The following is a 16,535-nucleotide window of genomic DNA, read 5'->3' as shown; positions in this document are numbered from 1 at the left end:
GTTAATCTATTTTCTGTCTCTACGGATTTGCCTCTTCTGGACATTTCATATAAATGGAATCATACAATATGTAGTCTTTTGTGACTGGCTTCTTTCACTTAGCATATTTTCAAGGTTCACCCATATTGTGTAGTGTGCATCAGTACTTTATTCTTTTTTTATGGCCAAATAGAATTCCATTGTTTTCATATAAAATTGTATTTGTCCACTCATCACTTGATGGACATTTGTGGTGTTTCCACTTTTTGGCTACCAGTGAATAATGCTCCCTGTGAACATTCGTGTACAAGTTCTGTGTGGAAGCGTGTGGACATATTTATCTTGGGTATATATACATAGGAGTGGAACTGCTGGTTCATATGGTAGCTTTGTTTCACTTTTTGAGGAACTGCCAGATAGTTTTGCAAAGCAGCTGTACCATTTTACATTCCCGTGACAGTGTATGAGTTCCAGTTTCTCCAAATCCTCATCAACACTTATCTGTTGTGTTTTCTTTGATTACAGCCATCCAAGTTGATATGAGTATCTCCTGCTCTTGATTTTCATTACCCAAGTGACTAATAATGTTGAGCATATTTTCAAGTGTTTATTGACTATTCATATATTTTCTTTGGAGAGATGTCTATTAAAATTATTTGCCCATTTTTACATTGGGTTATTTGTAGGTTTTTGTTGAATTGTAAAATTTTTTTATAAAATCTGACCATGTCCCTTAACAGGTACTTTATTTGCAAATATTTTCTTTCATTTTTGCAGGTTGTCTTTTCACTTTCTTGATAGTATCAGTTGTAGTACAAAAGTTGTTATGGCCTATTGATCACAGTATTAAGTCAGTATTTTCATAGATTTTATAGTAACTGACTCAATTAAAATTACTTTTCACTGTCCACATTTTAGAGCTACATACCAAAGTATGTGGCATGAAATATTGATATCTGAGATTTGCTTGAAAATAATCCAGTAAAGAAATACTGATATCCCCCACTTTTTGAAAGCTCTCTCTACACACTTTGCTTTTACAAAAGACCTACATTAGTAGCTACCTGTTTTCATTAACCTAAAGAAATCTGAAGAGGATTTTAATTTTTACAGCTGCTCAAAGATATAGGCATCTTGTATTATCTCATATTTGTTGCTCCATATAATAAATCACTAGAAAACTTAGCAGTAGAAAACAACAAATGTTTATTATCTTACACAGTTTCTGAAATTCAGAAATATGAGTGGCTTAGTGGAGTGGTTCCCATGAGGTTGCAAACTTTTGGCTGGGGCTGCAATTTGAAGGCTTGACTGGGGCTGGCGGATCCATTTACACTCATGTGGCTGTTGTCAGGCTTCAGGTCCTCACCAACCGGGCCTCTCCATGGGGCTGCCCACACCTGGCAAATGGCTTCCCCGAGAGAGAGTGATCCAATAGAGAGAGGAGAAAGCCAGAGACAGAGAGACGGAGGAAGGAGGTGGGGGAGGAAAGGACAAAAGGAAGAGAGTGGGGAGAAATGCAGCAAAGACGGAAACCAGTCTTTTATAACATAACCTTGGAAATGACATCCCATTCCTCCTGCCATTCTACTGGTCATGAAGACCACAGTGGTACCGTGTGGGAGGGGACAACACAACGGTGTGCCTACCAGGAGGTAGGGGAATATTGTGGGCTATCTTGGAGGCTTTCAAGCACCTTATTTTACCAGAAGAAAGAGAAGAAAACCTTTATCATATTCAGAGGTTCATAATAAAGCACTTGAATTAGACTTGTTTCTTCATTTGTAAAAAGCATGAAAATATGGTTTTATCAGTGCAAGTGCAGAAAATATTTCCCAGAAGGTGTTAAGTATTAAATTGTGTATCATTCTAAGCTAAATCCAAAACACAGAATGTAAAGATTTAAAATTACTAATAATCTGGCGTAAAAAAAAAAAAAAAATGTGTCAATTAAGTGGTAAAAGATAAATTTAGGCTTAGTGTCTGGTAGAAAAAAAGATTTTAAATACAGCTCAAATAACAATCTTGCAAGTGTTTTAGTAATAAAAATTTTAACAGAAAATAGTCCTCCTACTGAATCATACGGTCATGATTTCAATAGTGGATTTTCTTGCCTTTCTGCAATAAGATGCTTTTTATCAATCATTGAGTAAAAGTGAGAAGCAATGAAATCTGTAAGATTCTAAATATAAACCACTTAATTCAAAATAATTGAGGTGTAATTGAAATTGTGTTCTTCAGTATAAATAGCATGCTATACATTTGTATAAAAACAATGAAGGGAGCTCCGGCAGGGCTCAGTTGGTTGGAGCATCGTCCCATACACCAAAATGATTGCAGGTTCTATTCCCAGTCAGGGCACATACTTAGGTTGTGGTTTCGATCCCTGATCAGGGTGGTACAGAAGGCAACCGATTGATGTTTCTGTCTCGCATTGATGTCTCTCTCTCAAATCAATAAAAACATATCCTCGAGTGAGGATTAAAAAAAAATGGAGGGGAAAAAAATACATATGTATTTGCTGCTACTGCACCTAAACCATGGGAAGATACACAAGAAACTAATAAAAATGATTACTTGTTGGGTATGGAGAGTGGGAAGAAGAAGGTATATGCATACAGGTGAGAGGTAAAACTTAACACTGATAATTTTTCAATATTTTTTCTGATATTTGAATTGTATATATATTATATATATGGAACATTTTTTAATCACAAAGAGAAATTAAAACCTAGGATGATTTGGAGGTTTCTGGTTTATTTCAAGATATTTTCTTTTAAAATGAGTCAAGTTCTCAAAGTTATGCTTGCTATTAAAAAAAGAAAAGCTCTGTTACTTGCTTATAAAACAGTATCTGAATCCAAGCTGTTATAAATTTAGGCAACTGAGACACCATGTCAGGCTACTACTTTTATGATAATTAAATTATAAGGCAAGATACACAACATAGAAGTCTCTAAAAGTAAATTGCCTTAAAAGGGAAAATTTGGTCTTTTTACATATTACTTTTTAGATTTTCAGCTCTTGCCTAGACAAGTTTAGTGCCCACCATCTAACAGGTTCTCAGGTTGCCTTCTCATTATTGGTATAGTTATCTTCCAGGGTTGTTTTCCAACCACCTAGTCTAGATCCATATTTCTATTATAGCAATTACTTTTACTTTGTTAACGATCTGCTTCACACATTCAGCTCCAAGAGGGACAGAACTCTTTCATTCATCTTTTAACCAGTAAAGGCTAATAAAGTGCTCTGCACATAGCAAGAATATAGACACAAAGTTTGTTAGATGACTGCATAAAACAATGAGCTAGATTTTACTTCATATTTCAAAATTCAGAAAAAGAGAGTAGTATTAAAAAGCATAAGACCGAAAACAGATCATTGCAGAGTGAGTACAAAGAACCATTTCTATTTTTTCACCTTTAAAAAAAGTAAAACTTCAAATTAAGTGCCAATGTGAAGAACATGACCAAATAAGCAACAAATGCATTCAGAAACATACATTACAAAGAATACTTTAAAAGGTGCCTCCAAAGGCACATAATTCCAATTGTTATGAAATGTAGAGATTTTTTTAAAAGAAGTCGAAAGCTGTCCCATCATGGGAAAAGCCCTCCACCATCTGGTTATTTTAAGTGCACAGTATTCACACGTTGTACAGTTATTTATACCACAAAATAAACACACACTAGATAAAGAAAACATAGAGTTTGATATGTAATTGCTTTTACCTTATTTAAATGTTTCACAAATTATTAAATATTATCTTTTATTTAATGTCTGCAACATTTTACACTGTTTATGAAGTAGCTACTTCCAGACAACTGATATTCTCCTTCATACTAGTAGTCTTTGGCTAGTACTGCAGATGTGATTTAGTAGGAACCATCTGACCAATCTGATTAAAATTCTTAGTCTCAGTTCCTGAGTTATAACCCTGACTTGGTCTTCAAGTTGAAATACTTCCTAAGTATTTTTCTTAAAACAGGGCTATTTAGTGTAATTTCTTTTTCTTGAGATATACAAGTGTTTCTGATACAAAAACATATATATTCCACATAAGAATAAAAAAGCATCAAAATGATTATATTTTATATAACTTAAATGACAGGACTAACTAAAATATACTCATTTTTTTAACGCAACATACTTCTCTTATTTTGCTGTTTGAAGAGGAAAGCTCTGTAACAGTTTTAAATACATAGAATTTAACTTATGTTAATATTCTGTTATAAAAAATAACTACCATATAAAGAATTTTAAATATGCAAAAGTAATTAGTTCATTGAAATTTATAATTAATACATTGGAACTAATGCAAAAAGTAATTAGTTCATTAAGATTTATAATTAATACACTGGTGTGAATGAAAATATGTAGACTTGCTAAGCAATTTCTAAGGCCTAAAGGAGAAGTAAAAATAAAACCTGTTTCAGGCTTCATTTATTGCTACATAATGACTACCTCAAGGGTCATCTGGCCTGTCGTCAATCACTCTTTATATAAGTGGCAAATACAGTGGTATACTTTGGAAAGAAAGGGTGAAAAATAATACACTGCAATACAAAAATATTGCCTATTTATAAATTATTAAAGATTTATAAAACACATACCAAAATCACATGTTCTCACTATAAAAACAATATACTTAAATATAGAAGCACAAAATCCTGAAACATCCACAATTATTTTAAGAATACCCATTTAATCAAGAAAAAAACATAATAATTTGAGAAGAAAAAAGGCAAAATTCTTATTTTAATTCAATCAATCAGAGTTTAGTCATGGAGGTAGGTCTCCACTCCAATTATACAAATAAGTTATGTCTTATTCAAGGAATATCACATTAAGTCTAATATGGAAACTGGTCTATGCCACTGAAATACATTTTTAACAGACTTTAAAAACCAGTAATCTAACTGGCATATACAGAAAACAGGTATTTCCCTTTATAAGGTTACATCTGAAAAGAGCCTTCACTGAAATCGATCTTGGCATAAAGAGGTATTACCTAAGTGCAGATACTTTGGCATAGCATTTAAATAACACAGTAAATGCTACAAATTTCTTAAAGACAGAAGTAATCCTTATATTTTTAGAGATTTAAATTGTGCTAATGATTTAAAAAAGGTCATTCCTGCCTATAAAGCAAAGCTTTTATGTGTTTCAAACATCAAACATATTTTCTTTTAGTGTTTGTGGCATTTCAGGTTTAGTACTGTAGTTAGTTTTAACAAATCAGTTTGCAATATATAATACTGTGAATCATCTTTTCACTGAAAAAGATTTTCTATAATGAAAAATACTAATTCTATTTCTAATGGTAAACTAGTAGAGCTGGAGGTCCCACCATGGATCACAGGGATTAGAGCACTATCAAGATCATTTAGATAATGCTGAGGAAGAAGCCGGCCTTCAGATCCTGCCTGAAATTCAACCTGGGAAAAAAAAAATTGTGATTAAGTCAACCCTAAAAAGTGAGCAATCTTATTTAGCTCAGCAGATGAATATAAAATAATTAAACTAAAAATATCATCCAATTTAAGCATGTTAAGAAAATAACTGACATTTTATTCATAAAATATATTTCTTTTTCTTTTTTTTTAATCCTCACCTAAGGATATTTTTTCCATTGCTTTTCAGAGAGAGTGGAGGCAGGGGAATGAGAGAGAGCCAAAGAGAGAGACATTGATGTGAGAGAGACACATCTATGGGTTGCCTCCTGCACGAGCCCCAACCGGGGATGAAGAGCGAACCTGAAACCCAGATATGTGCCTTGACCAGGAATCGAACCCACAATTCTTGGGTGCGCAGGCTGATGCTCTAACCACTGAGACACACCCGCCAGGGGTCTCCTATATTTCTTTCATCCACCTACTACATAAATTGTAATTGGTCCTCCCACAGATATCATTAAAATAAAAACAATTCCACTAATTCATGCTTTAAGTTTCCTCTCAAAGAACATGTAAACACACGGGAGGGCTAAGGTTTTAAACGATTACCAACATGACTTAAATAAAAACGCCATGGTATTAAAAAGAGTATCTACTTTAAAATATTTTTAATTTGTTGCATAATATTTAATATCTGAATTTAATGTTGCTGATGAAAATTACATTTTAACTTGACTAAAGAAATATTAGTGCTTACTCAAATAACAATTATCAGATGTTTCCTTGAAAAAGGAACTTTTAACAGTGAGATGAAAATATAAGTTCTTTTCAATAAGAACTATGAGTATAACATATACTGGCTGAAGAAAAGCAAACCTTCAGCATTTGAACTCATTCATGTTTAAATAAACCATTCTAAAGAAAGTGCTTTGAAATTTATTATATTTGATGTTGGAAATAGTTAGAAATGTGCATTAAAATAATACTGGAGTACTATTTTTTACCTATCAAATTGGTAAAGTTCAAAAGTCTGATTACACACTGCTTTGATAAGGATGTTGAGGGAAAGAACGCGCTCACAAATCATGGCAGAAATATAAATTGGCATAACCTCTATTTGAGACAGTATGGTAATACCTATTGAGTACATACTTAGACCAGACAATTGTAAGAATGTTTCTGATACACTTATGCAAAGGCAAAATACTGTGGATAACCTAAATGTCAATCAGTACGTCCCAATCTGGCATAAGAACTAGTTAAATAAATTAGAGTACATTTATATAATAAACTACTACTATGCACCTTAAAAAGAATATACAGTAATGTGAAATATCTCTAAGATATATTGAGTTAAAAAAGCAAGCTAAAAAAAAGTGTAAAGGAGGGGAATGAAAAGGACACACTTATTTGCTTGTGCATGCATAAAAGCACAAATAATAATACATAGAAATGGGTAACATTTGATTGCCTCACTAGGAAAGAAGAATGAGAGGGAGTACAGCGGTGGACTAAAGGGTTTGGAGTTAAGGATAGGAAGGTCTCTCCAAGTCTATTTATTACCTTACACAGCTCTACTGGGCATCATTTACACTGTAGCCAGGAGTTAAGAGGCCAATTACATAGATCACTGGAAATGTTCAATGAGGTGATTCTGTTATATATACACTTTTAGAGTATATTTAAATCATGTGAATACAGAATCTATTCAGAATAATAAATTTAAAAACCTACTTGTCAAGAAGAATTGTTGTGGAACAGGGGTGTCAGCAAACTATGGCCTGAGGGCCAATCTGGCCCACAGTTTTTTGTAAACAAAGTTTCACTGGAACACAGAGAACTTGTCAGTTCACATACTGTTTATGGCTGCTTCTGCACTATAATGGAAGAGTTGAGTAGTTGTGAAAGAAATCATTCAGCCCACAATGCCTAAAATATTTACTGTCTAGCCTTTTACCAAAAAAGTTTGCTGATCCACTGTGGAGAGTAAAGGAGATAATGTACATAAAGTGTATGCACACCTTGATGTTCAATAAATTTCTGTTGTCTTCATTCACCCCAAAATAAAAGGTTAACAGAAAACCTTTTGATTAATATATGATATTCATTTCAAAAATACATCACAGAAACATGCCTCACCATATCAGTGTCAATGGAAACCCTGAGGCCAATTTTATTCATCCCATTGCTCTTCAGAGTTTTCAGGTGAGGGCACAGTGCAGCACTACAAGCCATGGCTATTTCTTTTGCAAACTGGTAACGGCTTGCTGAAATAGATAAATCCTGGTCCTTCAGAAAGTAGAACACCTGAAATGTATTTAATTAGGAAGTCATGATTTAAAAATGCAAAAATTGCTAATTTTAATTCAACTTTATTAATAAAATTCCAATGCTAGTGCCATGAAACTCACTAGCTTAAGAGCAATATATATGAGCATTACTTACATACACCATGATCTATACTATAAGTTACTTAAAACCAAAGGTTATGGAATTTGGAAATGACTTAGCTATTTTTGCCTAAAGTTAACCTGTAGCAACAAGAGCCTTGTTAACTCAGTTTAGAGAAGGGCATTAATGAATCTACCCTATACGATCACCATTCTATAAGGACATCCTAATAAAGTTAAGATTGAACAAAAAAATGTTCTGTAATTTCTACATCCTCTATAGTTTCTATCTTGTGCATGCATAAAAATCACAAAGAATACATACGCAATAAGTAACAATGATTGCCTGGACCTGAGAGGTAGCATGAGGGCAAGTATGGATGTAGATTAAGGGTTTAGGGGTCTATAATTTCATATACCTTTCTTAAAAATAAAAAGAAACGGAAAAAGAAAAGAAACATTTAAAAATAACTTGCATAAGTGATTATAAATTGATATCAATAAAATACTTTAATTTTTGTAAAATAAGAGAAAAATGAAAATAATATAGTGAAAAAACATTTCTGTATAAACAAATACGGCAATGCTGCCAAAACTTAACTGTAAGCTAGCAGGCAGTGGCATCATACAATAGCCTGAAATAAATACTACTATGGAAATCCAAATTTGGTGTTATAAAAGGAAGTCTGGTAAGAAATATGTCTCACAGTGTAATGTAAAAAGTGTAATAAGCTGTACTTAAACATTCAGAGGTTGAGTGCTGCAAAATCTGCCAAAAAAACAAAAACCATATCCAAACACAGCATGTAAAGGGAAGGGAAACTCCTTTCTCAGTTACCTCAGTACACTTTACAATCTTCTCATCAGTTTCAAAATCTGCTTCCAGTTTTATTTTTTCACTTGGAAATCCTTGTAATGTTATTCCATCCACAGAACTAATAACACTACAGAATAAAACATAATACAACAGAATTATTACTACTAAGGCACTTCCTATGAAATAAGTTATTAGATTTGAAATAGAATGAGAAAAATTATGAAAGTTATAAATTCATACATACGAAGTTTAATTACATACAAAATAATTAAAACTAGTTTATATTCATTTACCAAGATTTCTTGATTGTGTAGCAAATTATATCTACTTTTTCATATGACCAATTCAGACCTGAGATTTAAAATACCTTAAATAGTCCCCTAACAGAAAAGCTGTCTCATGCCCTAGCCAGTTTTCTCAGTGGTTAGAGCATCAGCCCACAGACTGAAGGGTCCCAGGTTCAGTTCCAGCCAAGGACACATGCCTCAGTTGCAGGCTCGATCCCTGGCCCTGGTCAGGGTGTGTGTAGGCGGCAACCAATCGATGTGGCTTTCTCCCGTCGATGTTTCTCTCTCTCTCCCTCTCCCTCCACTCTGAAAAGCAATGGAAGAAATATCCTTGGGTGAAGATAAAAAAAAAAAAGTTGTCTCATGAATTTTAAAAATTCTATTTTAGAATCCTTCAGCATTAGCCCTCTTCTTCATTCTTTGCTCCAGACCCCTTAGCCATTCTCAACAACAAAAAAAAAAAAACAGGAAGAAAATGGGTAACTGAAAAGAGGAAGGAATGGCAGTAATATTCTGTAAGGCCTCTAAAGTATATATTAAATTCAGCTGTTTGTATTTACAGCGAGTCAATATAAAACAGAATAAACAACTAAAGGGAATCCTTTACTTACTTGACAAAAATAGGTATCATACCACAGAAAAAATGTCTTGCCTTTCTCAGCCCTGTCCACACAGCTACACAATGGACATTTTGTCTTCAGCCCCCTCCCAACTGACCACCTTTCAATAATTTACAGCATCCTGGCCAAGCACACACACATGATGCTAGTTAGGCGCATGTTTGAAAAAACAGACTGAATTCATTAACTGAAGTATAAGCACTGAAATTCATGGTATAATTCTATATTCATAAAATATTTTTTTATTAACAAGATGTTTTTATCCTTCCCCTTTCCATCAAATCAATTACATTTTAATAACAAAAAGTTCCTACCCTTTGTTTCCTTTTTCTTCAGAATCTACCCAGCAAATATCCACATATTCTCTCAGGTCTACAGCATCAACTTTCCCACATGTAATCTTAAAGTCTTTTTGTTCTCGTAGAGCTAGCCGTAAGCCATCCATGGTCTCTGGAGTTATTTGTACCATTAAACCATCTAAAAATGAGAGTTATGTTTCACGTTTATTTTACTAAATATCAATTTTTATGTCTAAGCTATAAAATTTGTATGAAAATACAAATGTATTTTGTTCTATGCAAGATATATTTTAAATCATCTGTTACATCATTTTAATGGTTGTTTTCTATTAGGAAATAAAACTATTACACAAAGTTAAAGATTTGTTTTTTAATGGTAAAAAAAAATTTAATAAATTGTTAAAAATATTTCCACTTCTGGCTATGATACCAAACTAGCTCTTTCATACCAACCAGCCATAAAACTAAACAAAAATATATGAGGCAACTGTTTCAGACAGTAGACAGTAGGAAGTGCAATACCATGATACCTAGAGGAAAACTCAACAAGTGAGCCCACAATTGTCCAGGCTCTCTTCTTCAGACAATTTCTACATGGTGATCCATTAAGCCTGCAATGGCCCTACTGGCCTAAGAAGCCAGAAATAACAGTCTGGGGGGTCCTGGAATCTGGGATCAAGACACTAAAGAAGGGGCACCAGAAGACTCTGTGTGAAGGTCACTTTGCATCCTTGGACTAGAACTAGGGAAAAGCACTGGAGGTTGAGTTCAATTAGCAATGGCTGATGATTTAATCAAGCATGCCAATGTAATGGAACTTCCACGAAAACCCATAAATATTAGGGTTTGGGGAGCTTCCGAGCTGGCAAATACATCAAGGTGCTAGAAGGATGATGTGAAGATTGGTATACCCAGAGAGGGCATGTAATCTCCATGACCCTTTCCCCATACTCTGTCCTATGCTTATCTTCCATTTGGTTGTTCCTAAGTTACGTCCTTTACAAATGCTTTATAATAAACCAGTATACATAAATAAAGTATTTTCTGAGTTCTGTGAGCTATTCTAACAAATTTTTTAACCTGAGGAGGTGGTGATAGGATCCTCTGATTTATAGTCAGTTTGTCAAAAGTATGAGAGGCCCCAGACTTCTAAGTGGCATCTGAAGTGGGGGGCAGTCTTGTGGGACTGAGCCCTTAACCTATGGGGTGTGTGCTAACTCTGGGTAATTTCAGAATTGAATCGAATTGTTGGTCACCCAGTTGGTGTCAGAGAACTAGAAAATTAACTGATGTGAGGGGAAAAAAGCCCACACATTTGATATCAGAAGTGGTACAAGTAAAAAACCTCTCCTATTGGGAGAACTAAATCACTGATGCTGGGTCAATTTCTATTCAAATGCAGAAAAATGTGAATGGATCCCTACACCTTACATGTATATTAAAGGCAGGACTTTAAATCTTTAGGGACAGCCCGGCCAGGCGTGGCTCAGCAGTTGAGCGTCGACCTAGGATCTAGGTGATCAGGGTTTGATTCGCCCAGTCAGAGCACGTGCCCGGGTTGCGGGATCTATCCCCAGGGGCATGCAGGAAGCAGCCGATCAATGACTCTCTCATCATTGATGTTCCTATCTCTCTCTCTCCCTCTCCTTTCCTCTCTCTGAAACCAATAAACATATATATATATATATTTTTTTTAATTTTATTTTATATCTTTATTGCTTTCAGAGAGAGGGAACGAGAGGGAGAGAGAGAGATAGAAACATCAATGATGAGAGAGTCATTGATCGAGCCCGCAACCTGGGCATGTGCCCTGACCGGGAATCGAACCCCGATCACCTGGATCCCAGGTCGACGCTCAACCGCTGAGCCATGCCCGGCCGGGCAATAAACATATATTTTTAAAAAATAATAAATAAGTAAATAAGTAAATAAATAAATAAATCTTTAGGGACAAAACAGAACATCTTTTTAACCACAGGATGGAAAGATTTCTTAAATAAAAAACATTAACCATAAAAGATTAATAAATTATGTTGTATTAAAATGAAGACCAATTTAAAAGACACTATAAAATGATGGAAGAAATCTACAATATATAAAAAACCAACTATAAATCGGTTAGAAAAAGTTACAACACAATAAAAAAATGGGCAAAAGATGTGAACAGGCATTTCACAGAAGAGACAACGTATGTGTCCAGCAAATATAAGATGCTCTACTTATTAGGGGTATGCTAATTATGACCATATTCAGAGATACCTACCAGACTGACACAAATTAAGTAGTATGCCAGAGAATACATTTGGAGAATATGTAGATCAATGGGAAATCTTATATAATGAAAACGATTTAGCAATATCTTGTAAAGTTGAACATTTTCCAATCTATTGGCCAAGAAATTCCACTCCTGGAGATAATACTCTAGAGAAACTCTTCGACATGTGCCCAATGTCGACTCACACCAAAAATGCTACTAGCACCATTGTTCATAATAGCAAAAAAAAAGAACCAACCCAGATGTTCATGATTAAAAGATAAAAGATATACATTCACAAGATAAAATATTTATTAGCACTGAAAATGAGTAAACTATAGTTGCTGGTAACAACATGCATAAATTTTAGAGACATAATGTTGCATGAAAATAGTAAATTCCATAAGACTATGTGAAGAATGAAATCATTTTTATAAATCTCCCAAATAAGCATAAATAAACAATATATTGTTTAGGCATATGTTAATACAGTGTAAAAAAATTAAGAGAATGATAAACAGTATTCAGTCTAGTAGTTAATCTTTGGAGAGAGAAGGAAGAAGGTATAAATAGACCCAAATATTGGTCATGTACTAGTTCTTCAGCTGCACAATGATTTCACAGAAATTTGTGGTACTATGCCTTATAACTTATATATATTCTTTTATATAAATATAAAATACAGTTTCAAAAAGAAATGGAAAACATCTTTACATTAAAACAATCTTAAAGATGAAACTCCTACCTTCAACTATGCTGGACTTAGCAAGAAATCCTGAAGATGTTTTTAGAGCTCCATTGAATACCACAAAACTTGCACCTGTCACTGATTCAAGAAATACAACAATTATGTTTTAACCTGCTCTATTTTATATGATATTTGTTAAATGTATAATGTGGAGCATGGCACAGTTACCACTTACATTATTAGAAAGCTAATTAAGATAAACTGCATAAAAGTAATTTAATGTTTGTATCTAATAATTGATCAACAAGTGTATTATTTAAAATGTTTGTGTCACAGAGGGTGTGAGAAACTGAACATCCACTACTGATAAGAGTATAAATCAGAACAATCTCTGGGTGGAAAACTTGATAATTATCTATTAAAATTACAAATACATGTATCCTTTGATGCACCAATTCCATTTTCAGAAATTAATGGCATGTGTATACAAGGTTATTCACAGTATATTTTTATAAATACCCAAGGACTGGTAAAAGTTATCTCCATCAATAAGGGACAATTAAATGATGTACACATATAAAGTGGAAAGTTATATGGAATGTGAAAATTCTTTATATACTAACACGGAATAATATCCAAAATGTGTTAACAAAAGAGAAAGCAAGGTGCAGTACAAAACAAATATTATGACTTGTTTAAAAAAAAGTAGAAGAAAGAGGTATGTGTGTGTTTGCTTAAATATACATACAAACAAAAGTGTCTCAGAAAGGATATACAAGAAACTGAGAACCCTGGGGTGGTTGCCTAAGGGAGGGGAAGAGGGTAGCCTGAGGATGAAGGGAGGAAAAGAGACTTTGTACAATAAATATTTATACCTTTTGAACTTATACCACATAAATATATACCTATTCAACAAATATTAAATAGTTGTTAAATTTTAATATCAACAATATGAGTGACATGGTAAGTGAAAAAAGCACAAAGTGTAAATATCCAGTATAAAATCATCTATTTTACATATTAATATAAAAAGGAAATACAGTAAAAATGTCAACAATGGTCATATATTGGCATTTTTCTTTTTAAAACATATTTTCCAAACTTATTACAAATGAGTATATATTACTTTTATAATCAGAAGAAAAAATTTTATTAGCCAACAGATGCCAGACTATTTTAAATAGGTTATTTTATAATAATGCATTCATTTTATGGAATACATATTTCCACTTAACTTTACATTTTTAAGGCCCTCTACTGCAAGGGTTTGGTAATCACAGCAGTCACTGAGGCCATTCAGCGAGAACTGAGAGTAATGTCGCTCAGACATGCTATGTATTCTACCACCTTTATCAGTTTTATACCCCTAGCCACTTACAGTTTTATAAATTATTCTCCATTCTTATCTACCCTGTGCTCCCCTAATTAAGAGGGTTGGAACAAAGAGCAAACAAAGGTGAAAAAAATCTCATTCCAGAAACAAATGAGAAAATTTTTAAAAAGACTCCCACCATATAGGTCATACTAAGCCTGAAGGTATCTATTCCATGTTCCAAGTCTTTAAACCCAATGTAGCCCAAGAGAAAAAGACAAATTAGAAGCAATTTTAAAACATGTTTGTGAAGATAAAATTTTAAAGCATGTTTTATCACCATCAATTCAGCAAATAAGTAAAATATACAGGGTGTCGCAAAAAAAAAGTACACACACACTTCGAATAATAATAAAGGCAGTGTTTATTAAGATACATTTCATTTTCATTTAACAGCTATTAGCTGTTAAAAGTGTATGTACATTTTTTTGGGACACCCTAGATATATTTCCCCTTTGAAAAAAATTCTATTGAGGTGGTTTAATGCATCAACACTAGGAACCAACACTCACCTTTTCTAGGGTGGCCAGTGGCACTGTTGGCCTGTGTTTGATAAACTCCATCATTCTGTATACAGACTAGATGAGAATCTGCTTCTGTACTAAAACTAGCTCCAATGCTAATGACATGCTCATTAGAAGAATTTATTACTTTCATTACCTGAGGAAAAACACACACTCATTTAGAAATACTTCTACCATTGTATGCCTTTATCAGTTACACTAATTCAAAGTGTCACATTTCTGACCAGCTTCATAATTATCACGCTTTGGTCTGGAAAACTCCCCAATAATGTGATAGAAACAAATGTATGAAGATAAAATCACCTTAGTACATAAAACAGTAAGAAAAAAAGATGAAAGAATAGAATTAAACAAGTGCCTTATTAGGAAGCAAATCTAAAATTTAAAAATTAATATATTTTGCCATTATGTATTAGATAATATGATTCAAAACAAACAAGTTTAATCTGACACACTTCTAAGGAAATCTAATGTTCAATAATTATCTTCAAATCTTTAATAAAGCAATTATACTTACCTCACTGTATTTTTTCCGAGGTATTTTTATGCAGCTTTTTCCCATTTCCATATGAATCAATAGCTGATCTATATTATGCAAGGTGTACTGGTAATTTCGAAGGTCCTACATAAAATAATGACATTTCCATAAACATTACACTACTATCCATGCACATTTACCCACTCGTTAAATCCTTTAAGAGTATTCATCATTTTAAGACTTGTGATACATAACTGTGAAAATGCCATCTAAAATACAGTACCAACTTAAAAGCAACTAATCCTTCCAGCTACTCCACAAGAGTAATAAAGAATACCATTCTCAGGAAGAATTCTACAGTATGTGGGGTGATCTCCTCTTTCTAGTTAAAGATTTTCCATATAGATCTTCAAACTGAAAATTATAAATAAAAGTATGTCCACTGAAATACTTTTCTCTGGTAACAAGAAAACACAAAATTATAGAAATCAGAGGTGGGAGGGAACCTGAGACACTGTCTATTCTAATCCTTCCTAAAGCAAATGAGAAAACTTAGGCCAGACATTGCTCACAGTCACCAAACTTACTGGCTTTACTAACATTTTTTACTAAATCTTTGGAAGTTTCAACATCCCACATTACATATGTAAACACCCCAGCAGGATGAATTGAAAGGCAATTAGAATCAAGTACATATAAATTAGGAGAAATGTGTTCTAAAAAGCAATTCATTCAAAACATCCCATTTATGTTAAATGAACTAGAATTTATTTATGAGTAAACTTTCACTATACGAAATATGCCAAATTAAAACAGGAAAGCATAAATGTGTAAAATTTACTAAGTACATTTTTAAAGTAATAATGCAAGAACACTTAATAAAATAGTTCAATTACTCACAACAAGTAAGTTCATAATAGTGTGTCCTATCTCTCCAAAAAGAGGTTTTCGATCTCTGATACTTGTTAGAGGAGCAGGGTATACTATATATAAGAAAGAAAAACTGGTTACTTTCAAAAGAACAACAAAAGAATCTTGGATTTATTACCTTTAATTCTTATTTTCATACAGTATGAATAAATACCCCCCATTCATTTCTTTGGGGAAAATGAGAGCTGACATTAACCCATACTGCGTATCTACTAGGTGCTACACTGAACTGGGAACTTTGCATACATTGTCTTATTTAAACCCTATAACAACCCGATGAGGCAAGTATGTCTCTCCCTACTTTACAAATGGGAAAACAGAGACACAGAGGTTAATAAACTTGCCTATGATGACTAAGTTAATAACTGGTAAAACAGATTTGAAACTAGGCTTGCCTGATTCCAAGGCATTTAATCTTTTTGCTATATGTTTCCATAAAATTATGATTGGAAAATTATAATTGGCTAGAGCCCCCTATAAAGTTCTGAACTTAAAGAGAAA

The 16,535-nt window shown here is 33.4% G+C and overlaps 1 protein-coding gene across 4 annotated transcripts in view; it reads right to left on the bottom strand.

Annotated features, from left to right (window-relative positions):
• Positions 1-1,165: 1,165 nt before the first annotated feature.
• Positions 1,166-16,535, bottom strand: part of ZFYVE16 (zinc finger FYVE-type containing 16) — a 43,367-nt gene continuing 27,997 nt past the window's right edge. For all 4 annotated transcript variants that reach the window (XM_016210357.2, XM_016210358.2, XM_016210356.2 and 1 more), the window contains 8 exons: positions 16,005-16,087; positions 15,144-15,248; positions 14,615-14,762; positions 12,788-12,868; positions 9,804-9,966; positions 8,604-8,709; positions 7,515-7,682; positions 1,166-5,417 (listed from right to left, as the gene is read on the bottom strand). In XM_016210357.2, the coding sequence (XP_016065843.2) occupies positions 5,253-5,417; positions 7,515-7,682; positions 8,604-8,709; positions 9,804-9,966; positions 12,788-12,868; positions 14,615-14,762; positions 15,144-15,248; positions 16,005-16,087 (1,019 nt within the window). In that variant the 3' untranslated portion in view covers positions 1,166-5,252. The remainder of the gene's footprint in view (positions 5,418-7,514; positions 7,683-8,603; positions 8,710-9,803; positions 9,967-12,787; positions 12,869-14,614; positions 14,763-15,143; positions 15,249-16,004; positions 16,088-16,535) is intronic.

Source organism: Miniopterus natalensis, chromosome 3, assembly GCF_054644295.1.
Source record: "Miniopterus natalensis isolate mMinNat1 chromosome 3, mMinNat1.hap1, whole genome shotgun sequence".
Lineage (NCBI taxonomy): Eukaryota > Metazoa > Chordata > Mammalia > Chiroptera > Miniopteridae > Miniopterus > Miniopterus natalensis.
The sequence above is the reverse complement of the archived record's forward strand: the minus strand, read 5'-3'. Positions and strand labels throughout refer to the sequence as shown.